The sequence below is a fragment of the Anthonomus grandis genome, chromosome 5, assembly GCF_022605725.1.
Source record: "Anthonomus grandis grandis chromosome 5, icAntGran1.3, whole genome shotgun sequence".
NCBI classification, from domain to species: domain Eukaryota; kingdom Metazoa; phylum Arthropoda; class Insecta; order Coleoptera; family Curculionidae; genus Anthonomus; species Anthonomus grandis.
In genome coordinates, this window is record NC_065550.1 from 37,426,822 (window position 1) to 37,453,863 (window position 27,042).

General features: G+C 33.1%; 1 protein-coding gene across 1 annotated transcript; it reads left to right on the forward strand.

Annotated features, from left to right (window-relative positions):
• On the forward strand, window positions 1-24,519 carry LOC126736914 (DNA replication licensing factor Mcm5). Its single transcript, XM_050441539.1, has 11 exons — window positions 1-276; window positions 330-585; window positions 636-808; window positions 876-1,116; window positions 1,232-1,475; window positions 13,303-13,588; window positions 13,644-13,776; window positions 18,687-18,779; window positions 18,841-19,022; window positions 20,721-20,926; window positions 24,002-24,519. The coding sequence occupies exons 1-11, from the start codon at window positions 119-121 to the stop codon at window positions 24,229-24,231; spliced, it is 2,202 nt and encodes a 733-aa protein (XP_050297496.1). The 5' UTR covers window positions 1-118; the 3' UTR covers window positions 24,232-24,519.
• Window positions 24,520-27,042: the final 2,523 nt, after the last annotated feature.

Genomic DNA, 27,042 nt, shown 5'->3' on the forward strand with positions numbered 1-27,042 from the left:
TTATGTCACTTGTCAACTTTTGGCGCCAACGCGTTAGCATCACTTGAATTGTTTACCCTCAACTTTTCACCACTTGTAACAAGTTAAAATAACGAAATTAATAATTCCTGGGTAAATCATGGAAGGATTCGACCATCCGGACATTCTTTACAGCGACAACTGGGCCCCTAACGATAACCAGACGGACGGAGCCGGGGTCAATTTGCTCGCCGTAAAAAACAAATTCAAAGACTTTATCCGGCAATTTCACACTGAAAACTTCAATTATAAATACAGGTAACATAGTCCATTTAGGTCATAAATGACTAAAATAACATTGAATCCAACAGGGACACTTTGAAAAGAAACTACAATCTTCGACAGTACTGTCTGGACGTGAACATTGAAGATGTGGGCAGTTTCGATGAAACTTTGGCTGATAAACTGTACAAACAGCCCACCGAACATATTCCGATCTTCGAGGATGCCGCCACTGAGGTCGCCGACGAGTTAACATCCCCTCGGCCGGAGGGAGAGGAGAAAGTCGAAGATATTCAAGTTACATTGAACTCGGATGCTAATCCAGCGAACCTTAGGGCCCTTAAAGTATGTAGGTTTTCAGTTCATTTTCTTTTTAATATCTTTTGTATTCTTAGTCAGATATAGTGTCCAAACTAGTGAAAATCCCTGGAATAATTATTAGTGCTTCTGGAATAAAAGCCAAAGCCACAAGGATCTCTATTCAGTGTAGGTCTTGTAGTAATGTTATCGCTAATTTACCAGTGAAGCCTGGCTTAGAAGGTTATGTTTTGCCTAGGAAGTGTACTACGTAAGTTGCTTACTTATATCATGAATCAAATCACGCATATGTCTCTTTGTTTTTGCTCTTTTTGTAGAGAACAAGCTGGTAGGGTAAGATGTCCCCTAGACCCATTCTTCATTATGCCTGACAAATGCAAATCGGTGGATTTCCAAATATTGAAACTGCAAGAGCTGCCCGATGGAATTCCCCAAGGGGAGATTCCGAGGCATATGTTGCTCTACTGTGACCGCTATTTATGCGACAAAGTAGTTCCTGGAAATAGAGTTTTCATTTTGGGGATATATTCAATTAAAAAAGTTACCAAACCATCTAGGGTGAGTTTACTAGGTCAGATTTTTCCTTTTCTATGTAAATTTTATGCACCAGTTCATATACAATTAATTGTCTTAGTCTTTATTTACAATTATAATTTTGATGCTATATTTTTAGAGGGAAGGCAAAGAAAAGGCGATAACAGGTGTCCGGTCGGCCTACATGAGAGTGGTGGGGCTCCAATTGGACACAGAGGGCGCAGGCGCTCCAGGATGCGGCATTGTCACGTCAGAGGAAGAAGATTTGTTCAGAAGAATGGCCGCTATGCCCAATATTTACGAGAGACTTGCCAACAGTGTGGCACCATCTATTTATGGCTCTACTGATATTAAGAAGGCTGTCACTTGTTTATTATTTGGAGGTAAGTAATATTAACTTAAGTAATACTATTTTTTGATATATGCTTTCAGGTTTTTTTCAATCTTTCACAAAATACTTTAAAGATATATTAGATCTGCATTGACAAAATTTTAACTCATTGATTTTTTAAGCTACAAGAGGCTTTAATATATTAAATTAGGGAAGAAAAATACTTTCTCTTTCCCTAAAACCTTTTAAAAATATTCGAATTATTTTCTAACAATATTCAAAAAACAGAAGAAATTTGATTAGCAAAAAAAGGCCAAACCAAAATTACTATGATTATTTAAATTTTTAACATAGAATCAGATTTTTACTTTCAAATTCATCCTGAGGGGCTCCTTTATATTGAGATAAAAAATTTATGAAAATATTGGAAGTGGTTCCCAAGTTATGCCCAAATATATCCAATAATAAATAAAAATCTTAATGTTGGAATATACTTGTACCTTGAGCGAGAAAATCGACTGTAACTCAGAAAGTTCTTGAGCTACAAGAATTATTTGTATATCAAATTACTTGGAAAAAATGCTCTTTTTTGCCCTAAAGTCCTTTTAAAAATATTCCAATTATTTCGTAGACTATTCCCAAGAACAGTAAAAATGCACTAAAAAAAACTGCAAAAAAGTGCCTTGACAAAAACTTCTCTAACTACCCAAATATTTAACCCTAACATGCGTTTGTACCCTAAAGTTCATGGTCAGGAGCTTCTCTATATTAGGATAAAGAAACCATGAAAATATACTAAGTGGGTCCCAAGTTATTCCCAAATCTGTCCACTAATTTATAAAAATTAAAGCTTCAATATGAGCTTAGAAAGTTCAAATCTAGAGCCTCTTAAGACGTTGAACGACAAAATAGCCTGTAATCCGGAAAGTTCTTGAGCAATAAGAATCGTTTATATATGAAGTTACTTGGCAAGAAATATTCTTTGTAGTCCTAAAGCTCTTTTAAGCATATTCCAGTTGTTTTATGATAATATTCCCAAAAATAGTAAAGATTAGATAAGAAAATCACTGCTCTAACTATCTAAATTATTAATCTAGACATGAGGTTTTACCCTCTAATCAATTTTCAAGAACTCTTTTATATTATAGTTAAAAAAAATCTAAAATGGTTCTAGTGGCCCCTCAGTTAAGCATATAAATCTTGAAGTTACAATATTAAAACTTGAACTATTGGGAAAAAACAGTGTAAAAGTTTTCCCATCTAAATCTACTGCCTTATATCAGCAAATGATTTCTTTAATTTGACGTTTCGTATACTTAATTCTTCCCCAGGAACAGGCACACACACTCAAAGTGTAAATTTATTTATTTATTCATCAACAGAATCCAGTCACATTGTAATTATAAAAATGTACCTCTTAGTTTAGTGACAAGTGTTACACTTATAATTATTATAAAGAAATCTGCATAGATAGAGATAAACTCAATCTGGTGTCCCTTCTCCAGAATAGTGAATGTGTGATTAACTTGTTCCAGATTAAAAATAGTTCTGAAACTCCAGCTTAATTTCTTACTAACAAGACAAATGACAATTAGTAATTTTGGTAACCCTGATTTGCTACATAAAGAACAAAGTCAGTAGTGTAATTGGTCATATCACTTTTATTCCGAGATTTAAAATTAGGGTTTAAATAATTTTTTTCATGGTGCAAAAAAACCACTTGAACTTGAGAACAATTAAAAATAATCCATATTGGTCTTGTAATTGCACATAAGCATTGTTTAAGAAAAAATGCTGGGATTCCATGTGGTCCAGACCACATCCTATTCTTAGAGGAAGCGATAACATCATACTTCAGCCGAGTTCACCCAACTTGTGACAGCACATATGACTTTAAATTCCTGGTAAATAGCGCAACTAGAATCTCAAACAAACACCACAAAAAGCAGTTGCCTTGATAACTGCATAACAAATTGTGCAATTAATTGTAAATGTACTCTATGGGACACTTATATGTCAGATCATATGGCTATTATTAATACATATGAATCAATAAATGAAACTACTGAAAACACCCACACAACGGTCTTAGAGTTCAGACCGTATTGTGGAGAGAGATTTTCCCGCTGTGTTACTTCATTACTAAACGTTGACTGGTTGTTGGTACTTGATAATTGTAACGTTGACTGTTGCGTAATTCAATTTAAATCGACAAAAAATATAAACAAAATTTATTTCAATTTGTTACGCCACTGTTCTTCATGGCGGCGCTATGTAATAAAGGAAACCACCCCGCCCGCCTGTTATGACACCGGCTTGTAACGGCCTATCCTGAGAGAGTGTGAGTCGAGTAGTCGTCGGTGACGAGGAGTCAAGAGAAATGTTGCCTTTGATTTGCAATAATGTGCATGTGTAATAATTAGTCTTTAATTGGGGTTGTAATGGGATTGGGGTGAATTTGTCCTAAATAAAGTGTAGTGCAAGTGACATTGGGTTTTATTGGCCCAGTGAAATGGATATCAATACGAGAAATAGAAAATAGATAACGGGTGGAATTCTCGAAGTCCCCCACATTTTTTGGTGACCCCGACGTGATAAGTCGCAATAAGTGATGAAATATTGGATCAGAAGGCAAGAAAATACCCAATTTAGCCCTAGAAATTGTAGTTTTGGTGAAATTTGGGATTGCATCATTCCCGTTTCTGCGGCTGCGCCCGGCACCGCATAGCAAAGTAATCCGTAATCCGAATCCGTACCTGTCGGCTCCTGATACCGCTTGGTAAAAACCGTTTTTATTCGAATAATTGTTCTGGCGAATGAGAGCGCTGGATTCGATTTGTCATTTGGTTGAATGGATGATGACGAAATTGGTGTTTTGCAAGTTGAAAGGTCAAGTCAAGTAAATATAAATAAGGATCATGGTAGGTAGGTCAGTAGCGGTCGGGTAAGTTTTTAAACAGTTTATACAATAATAATGTAATAGGGTATTGTTGTTAGGGCTGTTGTCAATTATTATGTAGTGCGTTTTAAGTGGTATTTTCTTGACAGTAAAATAAATAAGAACTTAATAAATAAATAATAAATTTAATAAATATGATCCATATAGGTAATTAATGGATAACTAATAATAGGTACCTAAATAGAAGTAATAAATAAATAAATATCGAATAATAGTCGTTAAATAAATAATAATAATTAATTAATATTAATAGATATTAATAAATAATACTAATTAATCATCAATAAATAAATAAGAATAGTAAAATAATAAATAGGGCAATAGAAATAAATAGATAAGGGCCTTTGAATAAATAATAATAAAATAAATAAGTAGAATTTAAATAAATAAGAAGGCCTGTCAGTGTGGTGACTAAAATAAAGTAAGTTATTTTTAGGAAATAGAAGTAAGTAGATATTTCCTCCCCATCCTCTCCCAGTTCATGTAAAATAAACAATAAGTAGGTAAATAAATAATATGTAAATTTAATAATAAATTAATAAGTAAATAAGTAAAAAAGGAAGTTATTCCTATAAAGTAAATAAAGTAGTAAGTATAAGGTAAATAGAATAAACAATAACGAGATATACCTAAGTGGTAAATAATAATAATATTTGTGAGTGTTACGCAAAAACTATAAAATAATAATGTTTGTAATTTAATAAGTAAGATTTTATTTGTCAACAATGCCTACTGCTCAAGATAAAGAAGATTTAAATAAATTAGTTAGTGATAAATTACAAATTTGTGCCCAATTGGATCGGTTTAATAATTTTATTACAAATGTAGATGAGTCTGTGTCCAAGTTAATCATAGAGGCTCGCCTTAAAAGGTGTGAGACTCTATGGGACAAGTTTGAAGAGTTACAATCAAGTATCGATTTTATAGAGCCGTCTGATGGTTCGGAAAGAATAGATTTCGAAGAAAATTATTTTGAAACTGTATGTAAATTTCAAGAAAGATTAATGGACCTTTCAAAAGGTGATGTTCAAATAAATAATAATAGTGAAATAAATAATATAAATAATGTTCAACAAAACTATGTGAAGCTACCTTCACTAGATTTACCCACCTTTAGTGGGAGCTATGACTCTTGGTTAAGTTTTTATGATACTTTTGTGGCCTTAATTCACAATAATAATTCTTTAGGGCCCGTACAGAAGTTTTATTATTTGAAATCCTGCTTAAAGGGCGAGGCTGCTCAGGTGGTTCATTCTATTGAAGTAAGTGATGCAAATTATAATATTGCCTTTCAGTTGTTACGAGATAGGTTCGAAAATAAAAAATTTATAATTCAGAGTCATGTTAAGGCTCTTTTTGAGTTACCCATGGTAGGGAAAAATGTTCTTAATGATTTGCGCACTCTAACTGACAATATTCAGAAAAATATCAGAGCCTTGAAAAGTTTAAATGAACCCGTGGACAGTTGGAATACCCTGTTGATTTACATGTTTACTAACAAGTTAGATATACATTCCATGAGAGAATGGGAAACATTTTGTGTCAAACAAAGTGATATTAAGTGTCAAGATTTTTTCAATTTTGTTAATGAACGTTGTCATGTATTGGAAAATTTAGAGTCTCATAAAAAATCGTTAAGTCAGGGTGGTTTTTTAACTGGGTCAAATAGTTCACAAAATAAGTCTACTGGGTTCAAGGGCTCGAAGGGTGTTCATAGTTTTGTAGCTACAGAAGGTCAAGGGGGTAGCACGGGTGACAAAGGGCATAATAATTTTTGTCCTATATGTAAGGGCAATCGACATTTAATATTCAGATGTCCTAAATTTTTAGGTTTAAAGGAATATGAAAGGATAAATGAAATAAAAGGATTACATTTATGCCTAAATTGTTTTAAGAGTAATCATATTAGTACGAGATGTTCCTTTAAGGGTTGTGATAAATGTGGTAAACCACATCACACTCTATTGCATTTAGATTTTTCAAAGACTGAGCCTAAAAATAATATAAATAAAAATAATGTCAATAATGCTTCATCAAATAATAATAGTGAAGTTGAAATAAGAGCTACACCTCAGGGTAAAACGGTAAGCACCCATAGTAGTTTGAGTGTGAATAATTGTAATCAATGCGAGGTGTTGTTATCAACAGCTGAGGTTTTGATTGTTGATGATAACGGGGCTACACATAATGTGAGAGCACTGTTAGACAGTGGCTCACAATCGAATTTTATTAGTTCTGAAGTTGTTAATAAGCTTAATTTAAATGTCAAGGAAATAAATATGAGCATATTGGGGATAAATACATCAATAACTAAAACAAATAAAGCTGTGGAAATTTATATTAAATCAAAAATAAATGAATTTTCTGTTTTGTTAACATGTTTTGTGTTAAATAAAATAACTAGTAAACTTCCAACGGTGCATATAAATAAAGATAAATTGAAAATACCTTGTAATATTAGCTTAGCTGATCCAAGTTTTAATATCCCAGCCAAAATTGATTTGTTGTTAGGGGCAAGTGTATTTTATGAGCTTTTACTTGCTGGCCAAATAAGTAATCAGAATATGCCCACTCTACAAAAAACAAGGTTGGGGTGGATAGTAAGTGGTACTGTGCCTGATAGTTGTAATAATAAAAATGGTGAAATTAGTGAAGTGCCTGTTAACAGTTGTTTAAGTGTTTGTGGCTTTTCATCAAAGATTAATATAAGTGACCAATTAGAAAGGTTTTGGAAATTAGAAGAAGTTAATGAAGGGAATCTGTTAAGTAAAGAAGAAAATGAATCTGAAGAGCTTTTCAAACAAACAACCACAGTTGGACCAGATGGAAAATTTATTGTTCAGCTTCCTGTGAAAGGAAATTTAGATAATCTTGGTTCTTCGAAGGAAATTGCTGAAAAAAGATTTCTTAATTTAGAGAAAAGGTTAAATGCAAATAGTGACTTAAAGGAAGAATATTCTCGATTTATCAAGGAATACAAAGAGCTTGGTCACATGACTGAGATATCGAAGGAAGAAATAAAATGTAAGGAAGCTGAATATTATATGCCACATCATGGAGTGGTGAAAGCAGACAGTACCACTACGAAGATGCGAGTAGTGTTTGACGCCAGTGCGAAGACCAATAGAGGTGTTAGTTTAAATGAGATGTTAAGAGCAGGGCCAACTATACAGGATGACTTGTATTCCATTTTGATAAGATTTAGGAAACACAATGTCGTCCTGGGAGCTGATGTCGAGAAGATGTACCGACAAGTATGGGTACATCCCAATCAAAGAAATTTACAGAGAATAGTATGGAGAAGCAATCCAAATGATGACTTCAAATATTACCGCCTGAATACATTGACTTATGGCACTACACCTGCTTCCTATTTGGCAATTAGATCATTACATGAGGCAGCAATGGAGCAGCAAGAAGCTTTTCCAAAGGCTGCTTTTGAGATATTTCAAAATTTTTTTGTTGATGATCTTCTTACGGGGGGATCGTCAGTAGAAGAAGTGATAGAGCTAAAAAAGAGCATATCACAGGTCTTAGAAGGACGCGGATTTAAATTACGGAAGTGGGTGTCAAATAGAATAGAGATATTTCAAAATGAGGAAGCAGACAATATAAATCAATATGTAGTGGATAAAGAAGTTACCAAAACATTGGGGCTAGTTTGGAATATAAGGCAAGATAGCCTTCAGTATGTAATTTCTCTAGATTATCCTGTGAAAGTTACAAAACGTAATGTTTTGTCAATAATATCTAGAATTTATGACCCCCTTGGGTTGGTGGGTCCAATTATCATTGTCTCAAAAATGATCATGCAAGAAATATGGAGGGACAAGCTTGATTGGGATGAAGAGCTTCCCCACAATATCCATGAGTCTTGGAGGCGTTTTTTCCAGAACTTGCCATGTTTAAATAATCTTCAGATTTCTAGACATGTAATGAGTGAAGATGCTATTAAAGTAGAATTACATGGTTTTTGCGACGCGTCCGAAAGGGCTTATGGTGCGTGTATAATTTTGCGATCGATATCCTACAAAAATAAAGTACATACTTACCTTCTTTGTGCCAAGTCCAGGGTCGCACCGTTAAAAACGATAACCCTCCCAAGGTTGGAACTATGTGGGGCGTTATTGTTGTCAAGATTAATTACTAAAACAGTAAATTCTTTGAAAATGGAAATTAATAAAATTATAGGGTGGACCGATTCCAGGATCGTTTTGGCATGGTTGTCTTCGGATCCCAGTAAATGGAGTATTTTTGTGAGCCACCGAGTTGCAGAATTACAAGAGAATAAATTAGTGAATAAGTGGAATCATGTGGCAAGTCAGGATAATCCGGCCGACCTCATCTCGAGAGGTTGTAGAGTAGTTGAATTGATAAATTCAGATTTATGGTGGCACGGACCAGCATGGTTAAAAATGGATGATAATTATTGGCCTGATCAAAATGATTTGACAATTTGCACGCAAGATTTGCCAGAAATAAAGGGTGTAAGGGCTCATTTTCTACACTGTACTTTAGGTGAAGGTGATGAATTAATAAATAAATTTTCAAGTTTTCTGCGGCTTCAAAGAGTAACCGCGCTTTGTTTAAGATTTTGTAATAATTCTCGATTGAAAGGGGGTGAGAGATTAAATGGAAATTTAACGGTAAATGAATTAGAGAAAGCTTTGTGGGTTCTTTGCAAAATTTCTCAGGCTTCTGATTTTCCAGAAGAACTTAAGGCGTTAAAAAATAAAAAACTGATTTCACGATCAAGTAAGTTAATTTCATTAAATCCTTTTTTGGATGATAATAATGTTTTGCGTGTAGGTGGGCGCATTGGAAAGGCTTTAATTCCATATGATAAAAAATTTCCTATTATTTTAGATAATAACAATTTTAGTAAGTTAATAATAGAATATGAACATAAAAAGAATTTGCATATGGGCGCCCAAAATTTATTAGCGAACATTCGTTACAGATTTTGGATTTTGGGTGGTATTAGTGCGGTCAAAAGAGTACTGCGTAAATGTATTGTATGTTTTAAGGTTAATCCCTCTAGCATCCATACTTTGATGGGTGAACTGCCTGAGCGGAGAATTTCACCTGCTAGACCTTTTTTTACTTGTGGCGTGGACTACGCAGGTCCTTTTAACATAAAGACTTCAACTTTGCGAAATAGCAAAATTTTAAAGGCTTACCTATGTGTGTTCATTTGTTTTGTTACGCGTGCCGTTCATTTAGAAGTCGTTTCCGACCTCTCAACTAGCGCCTTTTTAAATGCTTTAAAACGGTTTATTAGCCGGCGTGGCAAATGCCAAACTATATTTTCTGATTGTGGCACAAATTTTGTGGGCGCTAACCACGAAATGAGGGATTTTATGAATTTAATTAATAATGAAAATTTTAATAATAAGGTGATCAAACAATTGTCTCAAGATGGTATAAATTGGAAGTTTATACCGCCTCGATCCCCTCATTTCGGTGGTTTGTGGGAGGCTGCGGTAAAACAGGCAAAATACCATTTAAAACGCATTGTAGGCAATGCAACCTTAACTTTTGAGGAGTTGACAACAGTTTTTACTCAAATTGAGGCCTGTATGAATTCCCGGCCGCTTAGCGCTTTATCTAATGATCCAAATGATCTTTCGCCGTTGACTCCGGGACATTTTTTAATTGGAGACTCGTTGGTGGCTCTTCCGGAGTCTGATGTGAGTGAAGTGAATCCGAATAGGTTGAATAGATTTCAGTATGTGAAACAGCTGGTTCAGCATTTCTGGAATCGCTGGCAAAGGGAATGCCTCAGTGAACTAATTAGACGTTCTAAGTGGGATCAAGTTACTGGTCCAACCATCAAAATTGGTGACTTAGTGTTGTTAAAGGAAGAAAATCTACCGCCTTTAAAGTGGTCCCTAGGTCGGGTTTTAGAATTATATCCGGGCAGTGATAATATAACTCGGGTTGTGTTGGTCAAGACTGACCATGGTAATTTTAAGCGCGCTGTAGCCAAATTGTGCATTCTGCCACTGGCTTAATTTGTAAATAGTTAGTACCCTTTTAGTGAATAAGAATAATATGTTAACTTGTAGATTAAGTTCCTTTTAAATTGAAATTATTCATATTAGGATTAATTTTTTTGTTGAAAGAAGGTGATTCTTTCAAGGCCGGCGGTATGTTGCGTAATTCAATTTAAATCGACAAAAAATATAAACAAAATTTATTTCAATTTGTTACGCCACTGTTCTTCATGGCGGCGCTATGTAATAAAGGAAACCACCCCGCCCGCCTGTTATGACACCGGCTTGTAACGGCCTATCCTGAGAGAGTGTGAGTCGAGTAGTCGTCGGTGACGAGGAGTCAAGAGAAATGTTGCCTTTGATTTGCAATAATGTGCATGTGTAATAATTAGTCTTTAATTGGGGTTGTAATGGGATTGGGGTGAATTTGTCCTAAATAAAGTGTAGTGCAAGTGACATTGGGTTTTATTGGCCCAGTGAAATGGATATCAATACGAGAAATAGAAAATAGATAACGGGTGGAATTCTCGAAGTCCCCCACATTGACAATTCTTTTGAAATATTTCTCAATGTTCTAATGTCTATTATAGACTTTTATATTCCCAAAAAAACTAAAACAATTCTCACCACAAATAAAGAAAAAAAAATGGTTTAATAATGAACTGAAAAGATTGAGAGATAACTTAAACTTATTTTCTACCTTAAATAAACATAACAGTACTCTAGATCTCTCAGAATGGCTAAAAATTCGTATCAAGGAATATAAAACTAAAATAAAACAAGCGAGACACTCGTATTATACAAACAAAATAGGAAATAGTCATAACAAATCAAAAACCATCTGGAACATCATTAAAGAAACAAAAAATAATGATCCTAGTAATTCAAAATGTAATGTAACTCCCGATGAGTTTAACAAATTCTTTGTGAATATAGCTGACTCAATTACAAATACACTGCAAAAATCTAATGATCCCGTACAATTTACAGCAAAATATGTACATAACAATTCAACAGTATTTCTTTCACCTGTTACCGAAATAGAAGTCATTGATCTATTAAAAAGTTTAAGTGATAGTTCTGCTCAAGACATCTTTGGTTTGAGCAATAAAATATTGAAACAACTTGCAAATGATTTGGCCCTACCACTATCTCTAATAATAAACAAATGTTTTTCATCTGGTACATTTCCACAAAAGCTTAAAATAAGTAAGGTTGTTCCTATATTTAAAAAGGGTAATATGGATGATCCAGGAAATCATCGACCAATATCAATAATACCGATATTATCCAAGCCCATTGAGCTCTGTCTAAACCAACGTCTCATATCTTTTCTTGATAAACATAATTTACTTTCACCAGCGCAGTTTGGCTTTCGAAAAGGAAGATCCACTGCTGATGCACTCAGGATAACGGTAGACTACCTGGTTGATGCATTTGAGGGGGGCAAGACAGTGAGTGCAATTTTCTGCGACCTCTCAAAAGCGTTCGACTGTGTCTCGCATAATATTTTGTTGAGCAAGTTGGTTTTTTATGGTATCCGGGGTATTTGCCTGGAACTTATCCAGTCCTACCTTTGTGAGCGTCAGCAGATGGTGACTTGTGGAGGAAGAACATCCTCCATACTTCGAATAACAACAGGGGCGCCTCAGGGATCAATCTTGGGTCCTCTTCTGTTTTTACTTTATATAAATGAATTACCCGCCCACTTCTCAGAGGTGATATCTGTACAATATGCGGATGACACAACTCTTCTCAGTCAGCATTCAGATCTGATTTCCCTACAGAATGGAACTAGTGCAACTTTTCACAAGTTAAAAGTATGGTTTGCTGACAATAGACTATGCTTGAATCTAAATAAAACAGAGGTGGTTAATTTCTCTTTAAGGGAAAGACATCAGAGAATAGACGCGATCAAATTTCTGGGTGTTTATCTAGATAATAAATTATCATATAATAGATCTGGCAATAAAACTCTCGTCGGTTCTTTTTCTGTTGCGCAGAATTGTTCAATTGGCGCCTCCAGTAGTATGTAGAATGGCGTATATGGGACTTTTTCAATCAAAGTTGTCATATGGACTGTTATTTTGGGGTAACTCGGCCGACTGGCAGAGAGCATTTAAGTTGCAAAAATCGGCACTCAGAATTCTAAAAAACAAAAAACCAACAGATAGTTGTAGACCTTTATTCAAAAATTTAAAAATCATGACAATGCCTGGCCTATACATTCACCAATGTCTGATATTTGCCAGAACATACTCTTTTAGATTTAGCACAGTAAATAGTAGGCACTTATATGACACCAGACATGGGGGAAATCTTTTACTTCCACAACACAGGCTTAGTCTGACCCATAAGGGCTATATGACTAATGCCATAAAACTTTTTAATGCAATACCCGAAACCACAAAACAACTACATTTAAATAGATTTAAGCAAGTAACGAAAAACCTGATTTTGGAGATCTGTCCATACTCATTGGACGAATTCTACAATAGTCTTTAACCTAGTCGAATACTATACTTTCATACCTGTATAACAAATGTTTCATACATACTTGTGAGCATTTCTGATGCGAACCAAAATTGTATTTTGTTTAATTTTTATTTTTTTTTATTTGCTATGTTATGTAGGTAAAACTCTGATAGATTAATGTCTCCCTTTGTGCACTGTATTATTGGCGTTTGACAGTCTATACCTTTTGACGATGCTAAGCTGTTGGATGTATTTGAGCAAATAAAGAAGTATTATTATTATTATTATTATACCTCTGCAATAAACAAAGACACAATACTCAAACTAATTTTGGCAAGATACGGTACACAAATTAATTGAATATAAAGGAAAACTTCATATACGAGTGCCTGGAATAGTGCTTAAAATATTCGAATGAAAATCGAGATACTAATATTAATGTTTGATAGGTTCCAGAAAACGTCTTCCAGACGGCCTAACGCGTCGCGGGGACATCAACGTGCTCCTGCTCGGAGATCCCGGTACCGCCAAGTCGCAACTATTGAAGTTCGTGGAAAAAGTCGCCCCGATCGCTGTGTACACGTCGGGCAAAGGGAGTTCCGCCGCCGGTTTGACCGCCTCCGTGATGCGAGATCCCGCCTCCCGTAATTTCGTTATGGAGGGCGGCGCCATGGTGTTGGCCGACGGCGGCGTCGTCTGTATCGACGAGTTCGATAAAATGAGAGAAGACGATCGGTAAACATTGTTTTATCTTTTTTTTTTAATAATGTTCATTTAATGGTCGTTTTAGGGTGGCCATCCACGAAGCGATGGAACAACAAACGATTTCTATAGCCAAGGCGGGGATCACTACCACGTTGAACTCGAGGTGTTCGGTACTGGCCGCGGCCAATAGTATTTTCGGCCGTTGGGATGAAACCAAGGTGAATGAATTATCTGAAAGTTCATTTAAATCTAATCCCAAGCTTTATTAAATTTAATAAAGATTGGGATTCTGTTCTACAGATTTCGTACACGTATCGATCCTAGAAATTAGAGTTTTATTTACCACAAGTAGGAAATTGTATGTAACTCGGTTTTGAGTTAAAATGATCGTTCATATATCAAATGATTGGGTAGGAAACGTTCTTTCTTCGCCCACAATGTTTTTAATAATATTTCCATTATCTTGAAAAATACTGCCAAAAATAATGAATATTGGAACGTGGCGTTATTGGACATTCTAATAAATTTGTTGGGACCTTTCTCAGGACGATTCTTTAAAAATATATTTGAAATGAAAAAAATCCAATACAATACAAAATACAATTAAAACTAATTTTCTCATACTGAAAATTGGAACATAGCTTTTTCGAATAAAAAGATTCGACACTGATTTCAGCCTCTTTTTCTTTAAAAAAAAAAAGTTAATTTACTGTTTTAAATAAAAACATTGGACACATCGTTAGAAGGATTAAAATACATGAGAATGGGATGTATTTTAATGCTTTTAACCTTGTCTGAACTTGACAGAACCCCTTAATGTGTTATCCCTGATGGTGGAGTATGACCGAAATACTTTTAGTTACCCATTAAATATTTTTTCAATTTAATTGGCACTATGTAGAAATGTAAAAATTCGCCTTGGAGGTATGTAAAAATTTCTAGAAACAAAATGCTCATATCTCTGGAAGCAATAAAATCAGAGATTCAAAAATTGGTACATAGGTTCTTCCAATTAAATCATTGGACATCTGATACAGCGTTTTTTCGAAAAATATTTTGAAATAAAGAAATTTGCCTTGGAAGTTCAAATATGTAATTTTTTGAAAAGGGACAAAATGCCTATATCTCTAAAATTAAGGAAAATAGTGATTTGATATTTGGAACATAGGTTCTCCTAAAAAATTCATTAAACATGTATTTAAAGGTTTTTGCCCAAACTTTTTAAAAGTAAAAAATATAGTCTTGGAAGTTAAAAAAGTCGGGATTTCTAGTGACAAAGTGCTCATATCTCTGAAGCCAAGAGAGTTACAAATGTGAAAATTAGAACATAGATTCTTCTAATAAATTCATTGGACATCTATTTCAGTGTTTTTCTCAAAAAATTTTACAAGTGGGAAAAATTATCTTTGGAAGTTGAGATCTTTTTTAAATTGGGAATCCAATGAACAAAGTGCTCATATATCTGAAACTAAGAGAATTAGAGATATGAAAATTGAAACACAGCTTCTTATAATAAATTCATTGAATACCTATTTCAGGGTTTTTCCCAAAAACTTTTAAAAGTGGAGAAATTTGCCTTGAAAATTGAAAAATATTTTTTTGTCTGAATTCAAATTTTTAGCATCAACTAAATGATCATAACTCTGACTAATGAAGTTAGAGATTTCAAATTTAAAAAAAACATTTCCCCTATTAAATTTATTCGATATATATTTCAGTCTTTTTCTATAAATTAAAAAAAAATCAAAATGTTAGCCTTGAAACAGGCAAAAATTGCAAAATAAAAAATCTATAATTCTCAGAAGAAAATGCCAATAGTACATAGTTTTTTCTAGTTAAATCATTTTAGACACTTATTTCAGCGTTTTTCCCTAAATTGTAAGAAAAAGGAGATATTAGCATTGGAAGTTGAAAAAAATTTCAACAAAAAAAATTGGAATTTTCAGCAAGAAAGGCTCATATCTCTGAAACTAATGACGTTATAAACTTGAAATTTGAAATATAACTTCCTCTATAAAGTTCAATTGACACTTATTTCAGCGCTTTTTCGAAAAAAAAATTTGCAATGAAGAAATTCGCTTTGGAAGTTGAAAAAAATAATTCCCAAAAAACCAAAATTTCTAGCAACAAAATGCTCATATCTCTAAAACTAATGATGTTAGAAACTTCAAATTTGGAATATAACTTCCTCTATTAAATTCATTCGACACCTATTTCAGCGTTTTTTGAGAAAATTTTTTGCAATGAAGAAATTTGCCTTGGAAACTGAAAAAAATAATTATCAAAAAACTAAAATTTCTAGCAACAAAATGCTCATATCTCTAAAACTAATGATGTTAGAAACTTGAAATTTGAAATATAACTTCCTCCATAAAGTTCCATTGACACCTATTTCAGCGTTTCTTCGAGAAAAATTTTGCAATGAAGAAATTCGCCTTGGAAGTTGGAACTAATAATTATCAAAAAGCTGAAATATCTAGCAACAAAGTGCTCACATCTCTAAAACTAATGAAGTTAGAAATTTGAAATTTGAAATATACTTTCCTCTATAAAATTCAATTCAAACTTATTTCAGGGTTTTTTCGAAAAAAATTTTGCAATGAAGAAATTTGCCTTGGAAAAGGAAAATAATTCTCAAAAAACTGAAATATGATAATAAAATGCTGATATCTCTGAAACTAGGTACTGGCCGCGGCCAATAGTATTTTCGGCCGTTAGGATGAAACCAAGGTTATTATCTGAAAGTTCATTTAAATCTAAGCCCAAGCTTTATTAAGTTTAATAGTGTTACTCGTTCGGATCAATAAGGTATTATTTGCTTATGCATTAATATTTATGGTCTGATGATGATGATTTAAACTGGACGAAATACGCTATTAAATTTGTGCTGTCAGTGGTTTTTTTACCGAAATAAGATCAAAATTGTTATTTGTTCACTCAGAAGTTTATTTTCAATTGAAACTATAGATTTTTTTTTTTTTTGGAAACTCCTTCAATTAAGTTTTGTGAATTGCTTAAAGCATAATTTTAATTAAAATGTCGAAATTTAAAAAAATTCACATTTTCGTTATCTGAAAATGTAAAATAATTTTAACTGAAATGTCAATTACAAATTAATTAATTAGTTTTTATTATTCCAGGCAGTTAAGCTTTAGTTTTATTAATTGGAGTACCCGAAATCTAAAAAAGGAATTTTAAAATCGTTCTAGGCAATTGAGGCAAAATTTTAATCAAAATGCCTGAAATTACGAATTAATATTAACTAAACAGTCAGAAATTAATTAATTAATTATTCTAGGCTCTTGGGGAATAATTTTAATAAATGTAAAGCCCAATTGCCTGGAATTGTAGAATAATTTTAACTTAAACGTCAATAATAAATTAACTATTCCAGGCAGTCGAGGAATAATTTTAATTAAAGTACCTGAAATTTTGAAATAATTGTGAATATTCTTAATTATTAATTATTTGAAAATGAAAACCGATTATTTACAACAACTTACTACAAAACAACTATCTTAAACTAATGTCACTTTTAGATTCTGTCCTATTGAACAATGTTCCATTAACACTTTATTTTAGTACATACAGGTTGAATTTTAGAAATTAATTGAACCCCCTTGATTTTTGCACATGTATACAGATTGCTTGTAATCTTGGTGCAAGAATTTGCTTAAAAGGCTTAAATTGTAGTGTGTTATTTAATTTGATTATTGTATTGTATTTTAGGCAGGTGCGACTTACTTTAAAGTAAAATGCCTAAAATTTGAAAGTTTCTACAATAGAGAAATAATGCTTCAATTGTCTGGAATTTTAAAATAATATTAATTCACCCATTCCAAGAAATAGTCCATCTTTTCTCAAAGAGGCCGATTTACATTAAATAGTAATGAAATAAACTAGTCTAACTCACAGGTCTTAAATTTATTAAATTAAAGCCAGATGATTACACGTGTTTCGCCCATACTAGGCATCATCAGAACGACTTGTGTTGATTGTGTGATTCACTAATAAAAAGAACGAAAAAAGAAGTAGAGAACAACACTGATACACGATACAAGTCAAGGGTAGAAATTAAGTTAAAATTGGACAAAATTTGTTTCCTATTATTTATTTTCTTTTAAATTAATCTAAACTTTAACTTAAACGACATTAATAAATGAATGAATTTATTACTAATTTAGGCAGGAACCAACTGCCTGGAATAGTAAAACAATTTTTAACTTAAATATCAGTTAAATAATTAACTATTCCAGGCAACTGAGGCACAATATTAATTAAAGTGCCTGGAATTATAAATTAATATTGACAGTCAGAAATTAATTAATTACTTTAGGTAGCTTAGGCATAATTTTGACTTAAACCTCAATTATAAATTATTTTAAGACATATTTTATAAAAATGATGCTTCGACTGCCTGGAATTTTAAAATAATTTTTTTCACTTACCTGTCTCATTAATAAATAATTAATTAATTATTTCGGGCAGTTTCAGAGTCACAATTTTATTTTAAATATCTGTGAAAAATGAGCCGTTTTCATGAACGTCTCACTTTTCAAATGAAGGTTTCCTAGCAAAAGAGGGTAAATTAACGTTTTTTTTTTTTTTTAGAGAAAAATTGATTTAATTAAAGGATCTGTATGCAAATTTTCAAACGAATCTGTTGGCTGATTTTTCAGTTATGGGTATTTTGGAATTTTTTTTAAAAAACCCTGAAATAAGTGTCTAATCAATTTTATTAAAGAATCTATGGACCAATGTAAATGTCGGCTGGTTTTTGAGTTATGGATATATTTAGTGAAATTGTTTTTTCAACATTTTCAAAAATTTTTGGAAGCCCGTGAAACAAGTGTTAATTTATTAAAGAACCTGTGTACAAAATCCCAAATGAATTTAATGGCTGGTTCTTGAGTTACGGCTATTTTATAATTTTTTTTCTCTAAAATTTTTTTGAAAACCCTAAAATTATTAAAGACTGTATGTACAAACTTTCAAACAAATCTATTGGTTAAGTTGGATTCTTAAAAGAATATAACGTACAAACCCAATAGCTTTGCTTTAAACAATTCTATCAAAAACCTTCAGAATAAATCACCCATTTCTCAACTAACCCTCATTCTCTCCCTAGGGCGACGAAAACATCGATTTTCTACCCACCATTTTGTCAAGATTCGACATGATTTTCATCGTTAAAGACGAACACGACCAGCACAGGGACATGGTCAGTATATCACAAGCGAAAAAAACCCAACTGCAATCAACATTGAACTTTAATTTCACAGACTTTAGCGAAGCACATCATGAGCATCCACATGAACGCCGGTCAAATGACCCAGGAACCGAAAGAGGGCGAATTATCGTTGGAATTTTTGAAAAAGTACATCAACTATTGCCGAACCCGATGCGGACCTCGATTAAACAAAGATGCAGCTGAAAAATTGAAGAGGAGATACGTGATGATGAGGTGAGAAAAAGCAACGTTATATCGGGTGAAAATGTGAAACTTTCGCATAATTTTACAGATAAGTCGTTATTTATTTCCTTTAAAGTTCGTATGTTTCTGGGTATTGTTGTCAATGTATTTAAATTGATTTTTCATGCTTTTATGGGGCACCATCCATGTCCACGGAATTCCAAAGTAATTTCCTATTTTTGTCCATGAATTTAAAGCCATTTTCGTTATGATGTGTTCAAGGCTTTTTGGGTTCATTATTTTTCCCGTCCAGGCATTTGAGGCCATTAGAAATGTCTTTCAGGCGCTTGAGAGGACTTTTAACCTTACTCCAGGCATTTGGGATACTTTACGTATGCCTCTCAGGTTATTGAAATCATTTCATAATTATCAAAGTAATTTGTCATTAATTTAAAGTCGGTGTGATCTTGAGTTAATTTTTCATGTTTTTAAAGCAAGTTTTTATATTTCTCCCAAGCAGTTGAATCCATCTTAATGTTCCTTGAAGTCGTCCTTTATTTTCTCTTATTTATTGGACATTTAACTTAAGTTCTTTTATATTTCAGGCATTTTGCAACTATTTTTTCCAGATATTCCAGTAATTTTAATGTCATGCATCCTTAAGCTGTTTTTATGATCCTTCCAGGCGTTTGAGACCATTAAAAATGTCTTTCTGGTATTTGAGGAGACTTTTTACATTATTCCAGGCATTTGGGATGTTTTATTAATGCCTCTCAGGGAAATGAAATAAACGTTTTACATATGTTCCAGGTTTTAGAAGTTGTAGCGTTAATATTTACTGGATTATTGAGACATTTTTTGCTTAAAGTAACTTTCCAGGTTTTTGGATTCTCAAGTCTCTTACAGGCATTTAAAGGTAATCTAAGTCTATTTCAAGAAGTTTAGGCACTTTGACTGCCTGGGAGGGTTTTCTAGATATTCTTAAGGTTTTTCGAGGTATTTGAGAAAAGAAAAAAAATTAATCTTAAAAAAAAATTTTTTGCAAAGCTGTGGTAATTTTTGGGAAAAACGCTGTAACAGGTTTTTAATCAATTTTAATAAAGAAGAGATGTGCGAATTTTTAAACGTTTCTATTGGCTAGTTTTTGAGTTATGACTATTTTTTGAATTTTTGAAAAAAAAAAGTGTTTTTTTCAAAAATTTAATTTCTTAACATTTTGGAAAATCACCAACCAACAATCATGAAACCTTTATACAAATTTTCAAATATATTTCTGACAGGATAATTCTGGAAACGGGATGCTGTTTCTGGATTACCAAGACCATTCATGAACAAACCAGAGTGTCCTGATAGAGTTATGGCCAACTTTTACTTTGCTGTTTTTTTTTGTTTCTAAATGTAGCATTTTGCTAAAAAAATATATTATTTATTTAGTTCTTGGCTAGTTTTTAAGATATGGGTATTTTCTATATTTTTGGACAAAATCAAGGAATCTGAGGCACTTTGAGTGCCTGGAAGCTGGATTCTATACACTTACAGGTAATTTGAGGCTAGTCCAACAAATATCAGGCAGTTGAAGTCTGCACGAGGTCTGTTTGGAGTCAGTTTCCATTATCATTGTGACCTCGTGGTCATTTTCCAGGCTGTTCAGGCATCTTAAGATCAAACCAAATTTGCTGCTTACATACTGAAAAATGACTCTCTATTTTAGAAACAGTTCAGTCTCCTGAAAGTTTCACCCATTTTTAGATCCGGAGCCCAACAACACGAAAAAGAGATCGATCATAAGAACGCGATCCCGATCACGGTGCGTCAATTGGAGGCGGTGATCCGTATGTCGGAATCGTTGGCGAAAATGCAACTGCAACCGTTCGCCACCGAGACCCACGTGGACGAGGCCCTGCGACTCTTTCAAGTGTCCACCCTGGACGCTGCTATGAGCGGAAATCTCGCCGGTAAGAAAGCGGAAAACAACTTTTATATATACAGGGTGTTTCGGGAGGAAAGGGAAGTATCTTGGGAACATGTTCAGAAGGTCAAAATAAGATAAATCAACCAATTTGTTTAAGACAGTCAATATTTTAAAGAACCAATTAGTCAGTAGAGTGGACAAGGCAAGCATCCTTTCTAAATCGGGAGTTTACTCTTTAAAATGTGACGATTGCAACGCGGTATACATTGGCCAGTCTGCACGCATTAAAGAACACGTAGCGCTTTTTGAAAAATTTAAAAATACCAATGTCAGTGATACCAAATCAGCGTTTGCGAATCATTTGCTGGCCTCTACTCATAATTTTTCTCCGGGGGTGGGAGCTGAAATGCTTCATGAATGCCCTAAAGGTAAGAAGCTTGACCTTCTGGAGAAAATGGAAGAGTCCTGTTCTCGTGTGTATGAATGACGTGTTTACTTTTGAACCTAATTTAATTTTTAACAACTTAATTTAGCTAAGTATCGTTTAACATTTTCCTTGTAATCACTTTCTTCAATTTACATTGGCTAACGTGTTAAGTTGTTTTAGCATTAGGTCCGTCTAGCCGATAGGTTTTACACTTATACTTATAACCTTGTTGTACCGGGTTCGATTCTCGTTGAGTCTATGTTGTTGCGTTCCAATTTTTATTTTTTATTTTTTGCTTTGTACAATTATAACCTTACAAAAATAACAAAAATTATTGTTTATTTATGTACTGTGAAGTGTGTGGATTGCTTCTAAAGGTTTTTTATTATTTTATGTAAGTTTTTAGTTTTGTTTAAGTAGTATTTTTATTTTAGGCCTGATGATTCTCTAACTAGAGCGAAACACGTGTAGCCCGTTTAATTACATGTTGTGAGACCGTGACTTTGTGTTTTTATTTATTTTTCGTCAATTTTGTATGTTGGTCTCTTAGAGAATAATGGATGAGATTTTTGGATTTCAATATGTTTTAATCCGATTCTTAACCATTTTTGAAATAATCGGCTCTAAAGTTTTTTTGTAAGATTTGTTATTTTAAAAGCAACACAAACAAATACTAGTAAAAAACAAAATTCCACTAATTTAAAATGTTTTACGAAAATACCTCCACCAACTTCAAGGCAAGCTGCAGCACGTTTGTTACGAGCTCGTGTTGCACTGATGTTTCGTACACTAGAGCTTTCATCCATCCCCAGAGGCAATAATCCTGTGGATTTAAGTCTGGTGACCTCGGTGGTCAAACTTAAGGTCCTCCGCTGCCAATCCAACGATCAGGAAAACGATTATCTAAGAAATTACGCACTCGGCGACTAAAATGAGACTCCATCCTGTTGAAAATACATTCGGTGTCGAACAATTAGCGGAACATCATCCAACATGTGTATTAAATGGTCTTCCAAAAAGCGTAAATATCTTTCTCCAGTAAGACGCTCATCTAATACAAAAGGACCAAACAACTGGTCGTTCAGCATTCCACACCACACGTTAACACTGAATCGATGTTGAAAGTTTCGTTCAAACGTTGCATAAGGATTTTCATTGTCTTCTTGTTTCAAGTGTCTTCCAAACGTCCACATGTGATGCTAATCGAAGTTCTTTTTTAATCCGCCTCGTACTAACACCCGGGTTGTTTTCAGCCATATCCAGAAGATTTTCATCATTTTCTAGATTTTGTCCCGCCTCTTGTTCAGGATTTATTCTTACGCTTGGAAACATTCCTGTTTCCTGAGGAATTCTTCGATTTGGAAAACGACGTCGGTATTCATCAACAGCACGTAATGCGCTACTATTACAGAAACCATACACGAACATCAGGTCAGCATACTCCCTATGGGTGAATGTGTGAGGCATTACGTAATGGAAACTTTGCTCTTTTCAAATTGAAACGCTCAGAATCAATCAAACTGACAACCATGTTTGTAAAAATGACCAGTCAATTAAAATAGGTATTAACAAACAATGATGAATTACCTGCCACGTGAGTGAGAAATACAGAGAACGTAATTATTCCAAAAATTAAAAAAAAAAACTTTAGAGCCGATTAATTCAGAAACGGTTAAGAATCGGATTAAAACGTATGGGTTAATTTATCTTATTTTGACCTTCTGAATATGTTCCCAAAATATCGCCCCTTTTCTCCCGAAACACCCTGTATATCGTTTATTTAGTCAAAAACTAATACAACGAGGTTATTTAATAATTACCATAGTACGTTTTAAAAAAATGGAATAACTAATAAACACTATAGAATTACCAAACACATATGTATATTATGCAAACAAAAACGAGACACAAACCAACATGATTTTTTAGAAATAAGTGGTTTTTTATTATACTAAACTTACAATTAAATGATTTTTAAAAACTCTTTTAAAAAACTTTACACTTTGGTTTGTTTTGATTTGTATTGGCAACATATTGTATTTACTTAGACCATTAAAAAATAAAAATCTTCAGCCCAGAAAAAAATATATAGAACTTTTTATTTAAGCCTTTTCTTCTAGCTTAACACTTTTTCCAGACTTGAAAATTATACCACTTCCTTGCCTATTTATTTTTAATTCGGTCATGTAAAAAAAAAGGTATAAAGCAAATAATAATAATAATAATAAATAATAATCGGTATAAAGCGGAACCTGTCTCACTATTCTTTATCTAGAAATACCCACGATGAACTCAGGGTTAATTTAAATTTGAATTTACCCAAACATAAATTAACCAAAGTGGCAAACAGCCCAGTATTTTACCAATTAAATTATACAATAAACTTTTTAGAAAACAATTTTAATTAAAAATTCCTTTTATACGGTAACAGAATATTTAAATTGCAGCGTCTCATTTTTACTCTCATAACTCATATTTGTTTGTTTGTTAAAAGCTGTAGTTTTCTTAGTTTACTTAATTGTAGATTTTTTATTGTTTTTTCTTACGGCCTTTTGAAAGTCGCATGTTTAGGTCTTACAGTTTTATTTTTTGACATTATCCGATACTTATTATTTGTATGAGTCTATGGAAATAAATATTTGAGTATTGATTGTCACCCTTTTGAATTTCACTCCTCGAAACTCTTTTTAGGCGCGGAAGGTTTCACCACCGAAGGGGAACAAGAGATGCTCTCGCGCGTCGAGAAACAATTAAAGAAGAGATTCGCGATCGGGACGCAGGTGTCGCAGCAGGTGGTCCTGCAGGATTTCGTGCAACAGGGATACAGCGAACGGGTGGTGGTCAAAGTGATCCAGGCGATGATCAGGAGGGGACAGTTGCAGCACAGGATGCAGAGGCGCATGTTGTATCGTATTAGTTAATTCGATTTTAATTTATGATATTTTAGATGGGCAATAAGTCATATTAAATCATTTTAAAACGAAATTTTCAAGAAATGATGGAGTTATGGATATAGGTAGTTTCTTTGTAGAATGTAGAATTTTTCTGAAGAAACCGATTTGCTTTATATGTCGATGAATATTTCGACCTATGTTCAGTTATCTTCATAACACAGTCCTGTGCCTTGGCCCCATCCAATTAACGCCCATCTAAAATGTTGTGCCTTTTGGTATTTTTCCGGTAAATATATTTAAGATTTTTAAATGAAACGGCTTTTATTTTCCTGCAAATTGAATAGATTTTATGCCTTACAGGGAATTGAAGTGATTTTATTGCTAAAACTTGAGGTTACATGTGCGGATTTTAGGAAACTCCTTTGGCTCATGTATTTCTAAAGGAATTTCTGATATGTTCCAGGCATTTTGGAGTAATTTTTCATTTTCTTCCAAGTGTTTGGGTTTATTTATTTTAGGGCATTTGAAACTATTCCATATTGATTTTTGAAATGGTAATAAGGAATAATCAACACATTAACATACATTTTCAAAATTGAATAAAAAATAAGAAAGGCATTAAAGTTTTGAAACTTAGTAGCCCATTACCAAAAAGACTTAACGTGTATAAACTTTTTTCAAAAATCCAAATTACACAACACTTGTTATCAACAATAACCATTGAATAAACTGGGTTGTTTCCTCAATTTTGTTCGGTTGATTATTTGAGAGATAGAACAGGGCATTCTTAAAATTAATTGATATATATTTTTTTATTATTAAATTACATTACCATTTATTTAAAAAAAAAAGCAACCTATGTATTTTTTTGTTACTGTTTAAAACAGTTTATTAAAGTCAAAATATGAAAATTAATATTGAAAAACGAGGGTAAAAAGAAGCATACAAGAAGTTGAAAAAGTTAAGGATTCTTAATTTTATTTACCTTGATAACGGTAGTAGATTTAGCTACCGAAATGTTAGTTTAAATTAAATACTTTTATTGAATATATAGGTTTTTTTATTCTTTTCAATATTCATAATGGAATTAGGTAAAATATTGAAAAGAAGAAGTAAATTCAGAGGTCAATAGATAAAACCTCAGCTCTTGGGTATATAATAAAATCTCAAGTAAATAGAAACGTATCATCCATATTTCTCTAAGAGACCAAACGAAAACAAAACAAAGGTAAGAACACAGTCACGGTCTCATCAAATCCATGTAATTTTTTTGCAAAGCTACACGTGTTTCACTACAACTGAGTTGTAATGTGATCTGTGTAGGTCTAGGCCTGATGATGCTCCGATAGGAGCGAAACACGTGTAGCTTTGAAAAAAATTACATGGATTTGATGAGACCGTGACTTTGTTTTGACCTCAAGTGAATTATTGTATTTAAGATTCATATCCAATGAATATAATGATATTAAATTAAATGTAACAAAAGATATCGTTAAAAATGTAAGTTCATATTTCTTCAAATACGTGAATAACTATAGTTTTTTCTTCTTTTTAACAATTGGACATATGAGATTTCTAAATTAACTTTTTCTATAACAATGATATAATACCCAACAAACTAATGTAACGACAAGAGAAATAAAACCAACCGATCCTCTCAAAGGATATTTTTATTCTCTCCAACATAAAATATTTTACCATGGTCTGGCCGGCCCCTTTTCTTATCGCACAACAAACAAAGTATAGGTAAAAATACCCAAGAAACGAAGAACATGTGGCTCGACCCTTTTCTAAGGAAAACTAAATAAACGTATTTACAAGAAATATTTAATATAATACAAGTGGTATGATTATTTTAAATTAGGTAGGTACTTAAATATTAATGTACTAACTAAACTTAAGCTAGAGGATGAATTGTGAAACTGCATCACACTAAGTAACTCATTATGCATTTGTAATGCAACAATATAAATGTAGCAATAGTATTGTTTTTGTTGCTCACTGCTCAGTTTTTGGGACAATGAACCAGACGACGTAAAACAGACACCTTTTTACTTCTACGTCCACGTTTCGACCTATGTTAAGGCACCCTCAGGGCACTTAAGATTCATAGTTATTAGAAATTATTTTTTCTATTTTAGGTATTTGGTGTTATCGTTGTATGCCTACCAAAGAATGACTTGAAATAATCTTAATATTTGCCAAGTTTATTACAGGTATTATGTGTTTTTAAGTTTCTTCAAATCTTACAGGGAGTTGAAATAAGAGGCTTTTTATGCCCGAGTACTTTTTAAGTAATTTCTGATATAAATAGTAAAGAGTAAACTCCCATTTTCTTTCTGGCCTTTGGGTTCACCTTTTAGGCTATTGATGCTTCTGGACTCTAATTGCCTGGAAGACGTCAATAACTTTTTTAAATCAGTTTTTACTATTTGCAAGAATTAAAATAATATCAGGCAGTTAAAGCAAACTTGACTCCCTAGAACAAAACATGTATTTTTTCAAGCAGTTAAAACTGTAGTTTTAATTTCTAGACTATATTTCTGAAATATTGTCAACAAGCACACACTTGGACTTCAATTGTCTGAAAAAAGCCAATAATATTTTTTCGGGCAGTTTTTACTACCTTAAAGAATTTAATTAATTGTTTTGAGGCTGTTGAACATTAGTTCTTTCCTCACATAGTTGAAGGAAATTGTGCATTTGAAACTCAACTGCCTGGAAAAAAATAGCCATTTTTCCAAACAGTTGAACCTAAAGTTAATGCCTCTGAACCGCAATTGCTCTATAATTATCGAGCATTTCTTGTATTTTTATGCAATAGGAAATAAATTATAG

Excerpts from the sequence above, each read along its gene's own strand:
- LOC126736914 (XM_050441539.1), top strand. The coding sequence starts at position 119 with ATGGAAGGATTCGACCATCCGGACATTCTTTACAGCGACAACTGGGCC. Across the intron at positions 277-329 it reads AACTTCAATTATAAATACAG|GGACACTTTGAAAAGAAACT; the intron begins GTAACATAGTCC and ends TGAATCCAACAG. Across the intron at positions 19,023-20,720 it reads AGGAGATACGTGATGATGAG|ATCCGGAGCCCAACAACACG; the intron begins GTGAGAAAAAGC and ends ACCCATTTTTAG.